The sequence below is a fragment of the Alligator sinensis genome, unplaced genomic scaffold, assembly GCF_000455745.1.
Source record: "Alligator sinensis unplaced genomic scaffold, ASM45574v1 scaffold541_1, whole genome shotgun sequence".
NCBI classification, from domain to species: domain Eukaryota; kingdom Metazoa; phylum Chordata; order Crocodylia; family Alligatoridae; genus Alligator; species Alligator sinensis.
Window position 1 is genome coordinate 831,387 of NW_005842602.1, and position 5,607 is coordinate 836,993.

Below are 5,607 nucleotides of genomic sequence, written 5' to 3' on the forward strand. Positions count from 1 at the left end.
CCCCCCCAACTTCAATGCCTATCCTCCCTTTGCCTCTGTATGCCTATGCTTGCCCCTTGGCCCCATCCCATACCTGCCCACTACCCTGTTGCCTTCTGCAGCTCTGCTCTAGCTCCAGGGCAGGCAATGACAGCAGCAGCTCCCAGTCAGTCTGTCAGAGCTAGAAGGATTGGAGCCAGAGCAAAAGGTAAGTGGGGGAGGGGACAGATGTGGGAGGAGGAAGGGGCAGGCTGCACAGTCTCCCCCACACTCTCCATCAAGCCACACGTGGGTTTTCACCATTCCCCACATTCCCCCACACTCTCCTGGCAAGCCCCCTCCCCTGCCAAATGAGCCACTTGGGCCCAGGGCAGGTGATGGCTTGGCTCTGGCTTCAGCCCAGAGCCTGGGGCCAAGGCTGGAACTGAGGCACCTGCCTCAAATCCTAAGGAAAAGCTTTTTTTTCCCCCACCATGTGGATGGGGTAGGACCTCGACTTGGATTTGAGTAAGTATGGTATTAATGTACATGGCAGTGTCTTGATTTTGGTGTTTATTACAGAAGAATCAATCATGAGATCACAAGGCTCTTGTGGATGCCTGGGCAGCAGGGTCAGGTCCGGTGGTAGAGATAGGCAGCAGCAGCCAGGCAAAGTGAGTTGTCGCTGCCTCAAGGCCTGCTGGGAAGTCAAGCCTAGCTGCCACACTGTCCTCACCCCGCTGCGCACCTAGGGGTGGCGGGACCGGAAGTACACACTACATCTTAGGCTTCACCTTATGCCTGGGACAGATGGGACTGAGGGACCAGCTGTGGGCTGGATAGAATCCCTTGGTGGGCCAGATCTGGCCTGCAGGCCTTGTTTTGCCCACCTGTGGTATAATTAAATTATAAGAAGCTTTTGGAAATGTAAGTGCAAGGCAAAACGTTAATACAATATCTCTGAAAAAGCATAAATAAATCTGGTTTAGTATTTTGGCCACCTTTTCAGACCGTTTTGGTAGAACAATCCAAGAGCCTATGATGAGGCTTTTTATGCTGTTTACAGCGAGGAATGCTTGGCTTGCTGTTTATTACACCTTGCAGCATAGCATATTAATATCCACAGTTAGACATCCATAATCCGTAACATCCTGATGGAATAGCCAGGAGCTAAAATAAGGATTTTGTGGTTTGTTTTGAAATGTTAATGAAGCTTTTGGGTATTGTGTCTTCACTTTTTTAATTTTTTTCCCAACTCTTTAGTACCAAGAAAATTGCCTTGCTGCAAAGTCTCTCTTCTCAAGTTTCTGTTTACCACCGTTGTGTCTTCAGACTGAACTATTACCTTATCTTGCCATGCTGACAAATCCAATGAGAAATCAAGGTAATATCAACATCATTTCATATTTTAAAAGTTAGATCTTCATCACAGTACATTTCGAAAGCCCCTGTGAACCAGAACTGAAATGCAGTCTTCCCTGTCACCTAGATATGAGGCTGATTGTATACATGTGCATAGGACCCCCAAATTCTTTTCCAGAAGCATCTTTTAAATCTGGTACTGTTTAGTTCTGTTAAAGTTTTAGGAAGCCTAATGTTTATAGTACGGCTTTCCACTAAAAGGATCAAAAAGAACATAATTAACAGAAAAGATGCAACTTAGGCTTATAACTAAGTTGATAAAGTTACATTTTATACGTTCTGGTGCTGTACAAACAGGGCAGCTAAGGTCCCTGTGCTGCAGGGATTGATTTCAAGCACCAAGAAAGAATACTTTGAAGGATTGAGGCTCTGAGTCCCATTCTATACACCTTTTAGTCACTACATATTAGTATGGGAACTAACAGGGAATTAATTATTATTGGTGCTAATTAACGACCAATTCAATAAGAATAAATTAAGACAAGATGTTGGAGTATCTGTAGGAGAGGCCTATATACATTTAAAAAGTGTAAAAATGTACAGTAAATCTTCACCTGCATGCTTGTATGGACTCCCCCCAGGTCAGATTGCTTTTATCCAGGATGTTGGAAAGCTTCCCTTGAAAAGACACTTTCAAAGGTAAATTTTAAAACAAAAAATTATAGTGTGTCAAGATCTCTGATATATGACATTTTCTCTTTCATTTGAGCCCTGATCGTCTGAAATCTTAATGTTGCAACCTTTCCTTTCTTGCCTTGGATCTCTGCAACTTTAAAAAAAACCATGCTGCTAAGTCAGTGACTCTTTTTGCATCATAAAAAGCTAGCTCTTTTTCTTATATTTCCACAGTTCCTAGTACAAAGAGGCTCTAACCTGAGTTTTTTTGTATGTTACTGCAATATGTATATTCAGTGACTGCAAATGAACTTAAAAGCCAAAAAAAAATAGCTTGTTGGAGCCTTTTTTTCCTCATTGCATGTGGAATCACCTTGATACTTTTGTTAGATCTCCATATGACTCCAATACTGGATGAGTAAGAAAGATGTAAAACACTGAAACAGCTACATGGGAATACAATTATAAATTCATAGATTTCATAGACATTAGGGCTGGAAGGGACCTTGTAAGATCATTGGGTCCAGCCCCCTGCCTAAGGGGCAGGAAGTCAGGTAGGGTCAAAGGATCCCAGCAAGATAAACATCCAAATGTTTCTTAAATTATGTTCTGAAAAACCAAGTTTAAGGAGCCCCTATTCTCTTGAGAAGTAAAAATACTGTTTTGGTCTTGTGTAATGTTAGACTGGTAGTCTGACTTCTCGGGGGATGTATGGTGTTACCAAGTGGGCAAAGCAGATCAGTTTTTTTGTGGCAAGTTTATTGTCTACTACATGAAGTCACTGAATTTCCACTAAGTCTGTCTTGTACAGCCCTAAAAGAAAGGTGCAGTTATTCTTTAACTGTGATGACCAGTCTCCTCATCACAGAATGCATACACCTTGTGTGACAGCACTACATGTCTCCTGAGTGAGCTTCAGCCCAGTGGAACCTTTCTAGGGGTAGGATGATAGAAAGGCTTCCACCTTTTCTCAGCTGTTGATCTTCAAGAGACCAGGAGTCTTTTAATTGTGGTGGTATAATATGAACTGGAATGAGCTACCAATTAGTTTTACTTGCCAAACTGGTCACTGAACAGTCATCAGATGGATATGACTTTTTTAACTACTGCCCAGTAAGGTGAACTTTGAAATAATGATCTTGAAGTGAAGGCTTAGCTTTTTGAATTATGCTGTTCCCCAAGAAATGTAATTAATTGAAAGCCTGTGAAATGATTCTGCAGATGCATGGGAAGACATTCCAAACTGTTAGACTGGTGTTTCTTGCAGTCCCACTAATTAAAATGAGCACTTTTTATTATTGTCAAATTTTAGATTTTTTAATAGATGCAGTGGTAGGTAAGGCTCTGTTATTTAGAGATAATTTCCTCTGCAGGACCACTTCTTACTGGTGAGACTTCAGGTTATAATTTGCTCGTTATTTTGGAGGGGGGCGGGGAGAAAGCTGTTCCATATGTGCATCAATAATACTGAACACATTGTTATTTTAGTACTGCTATGAAACCCTGAGTGGGTAGGAGCGTTGTTATAGCAAGAAATCAGAATACTGGTATGTGGTAGATAAGGTTCTTTGGGTGAATTTGATATCTTTTATTAGACCAACTTAAGTAGCTGGGGAAAAAAAATTTTAAGCAAGCTTTCAGGTTTAAAAACCCCTGAAATTTTTTTTCCCAGCTACTTAAGTTGGTCTAATAAAAGAGATCAGATTTGCCCAAAGAACCTTGTCTGCCTATGTCCTTAGACCAACACGGCTACAACCTACACCCCTGTAACATGGTACGTGGTCGTGATTGATCAGGGTTAGTATTAGGGCCAGGTTTCTCAACAACTTCAGTCCAAAAGAAGTTTATGTTCATAAACGAAATGTTGTAGGTGATATTAAATCAGGGGTGTCCTGAATACCAGTCATGACAAAAGTTCAAAAAGACTTAGCTCAGAAAAACAAAATGGAAAACAAATTGTATCCCTTCCTTCCCTTGGTGTGCTTGTCTGTTGAATGAATGCTAAGGAACAGTGGCATCTTTTATGTTTGAAAAATGACTAACGTACTGTGTGCCACTGAAAACAAACCATTGACTTTATAATGATTCATACTTTTGTGAGAGAGAATAACAGGAATCCTCCCTTCAATAATCAGTGTCAGGAGCAGTCTAAAGCAGTAATGGTAGACTTTGGAAGTGAGAGTGCAGCAACAGCTACAACACAAGGCAGCCCTTAAGACAGGAGCGTATTCTACTCTTGCACAACTCTGCAAGTGCGCCTGGAACGTTGTGTTGAGTTTGGGACACCCAATCTGTACAGTTGGGCTGTGTTCAAGGATCAGAACTTATGAGTATATTTTTTATGAAGAATGTATATGACTTAGCTGAACTGTGATTAATGTGATTATAGCAGTGCAAGGATATTTGAAAGCTATAAACATCAAGGAAGAAGAAATATTTCATGTGATACATGGGGGACCTCTTCTATTTCAACTTCTGCACCTGTGAGAGAATAAAGCTTTTGTTGTTGATGTTTGCAATGATTATGATTTTTCAGGTTAAAGCTTGAAACACTGACAGATAAGGATCCTGGAATGCCAGACTTTGAGAGTAATTACGAAGGGGACATTGCTGGCGCACAGGCGGTGGAGATGTTTGTACAGAGAGAGAATAACAAAACAAATGAGGCTGAATCAGGTGGATTCCCTCATACTTCAAGCCAACCTGGTAGAAATGATCTACCAGGCAGTCAGCCTCAACCTGTTGCAGCTCAAGCAATCATGGAGGAAGATGAATTAAAGATAGACGAATACGATAGTGACTGAATGCATCAAAATTTTAACCTATTGGTTTATTGTTGCTTACCAGATTCTTCATCTTGTGTTTTGTAGCAAAACATTTATATTTGAATAACTGTAACATTGATGACTTTGTTACAAAGAATGAGACAACTCTAGACTGTACTTCAGTTACTGCTACAGCTGCTTACATGAGTGTGGGCTACAAGATCAAGTCAAGCATGTATTGGGACAACATTAAGGGGCTATGGTTAGGCAGTTTTCCGTGACTGCAATACAGGGTCCTCCATGTGTCTAGATTATGTTTTTGCTCCCTGCCTACCTGAGCCATCAAAGAATTCTATATTGTTTAAACAATATAAAATAAAACTTCATAAATAACTAGCTGAAATAGTTTGAAAGAAAACTATTATTGAAGAGTGTAACACACAGGTTACTTTTACACTTCCCATTTGATCTTCCAGATGTACAGAAACTCTTATTTCTTTGTACACACTTAATCCTTTTGTTGAAGGTCTAACTACATCTCACAATTTTAAGGAATGCTGCTGTTTGGACCCTTTCATCCTTTTGAGGGAATAGAGTATAAAATGTACATTGTAATAATTAAAAAAAGTATGAAGTTCAATACTGATAATGTAAATAAAAAGCCCTCTAACTGTGTTACTTATTGGTATTTTGTACTCTCTGCCACAAGTAATTTATGTTTTAAAAACTAAAGCATGTGTTGTACAGTAGATTTGTCCTTGGTATTTTTCTTTTCGGAAAAGTATTTGCTTTAATTTATCAAGGAAAATATATTATTAAAATGAAAGAGCTGCTTCTCTTGTATCCT

General features: G+C 40.0%; 1 protein-coding gene across 2 annotated transcripts in view; it reads left to right on the plus strand.

Moving 5' to 3' along the window:
* Positions 1-5,434, plus strand: part of RAD17 (RAD17 checkpoint clamp loader component) — a 24,545-nt gene extending 19,111 nt beyond the window's left edge. Inside the window, exons 14-16 of one of the 2 annotated variants that reach the window (XM_006033004.3) lie at positions 1,222-1,342; positions 1,962-2,019; positions 4,532-5,434. In XM_006033004.3, the coding sequence (XP_006033066.1) occupies positions 1,222-1,342; positions 1,962-2,019; positions 4,532-4,799 (447 nt within the window). In that variant the 3' untranslated portion in view covers positions 4,800-5,434. The remainder of the gene's footprint in view (positions 1-1,221; positions 1,343-1,961; positions 2,020-4,531) is intronic. The other variant, XM_025214755.1, reaches the window with a different exon arrangement.
* Positions 5,435-5,607: the final 173 nt, after the last annotated feature.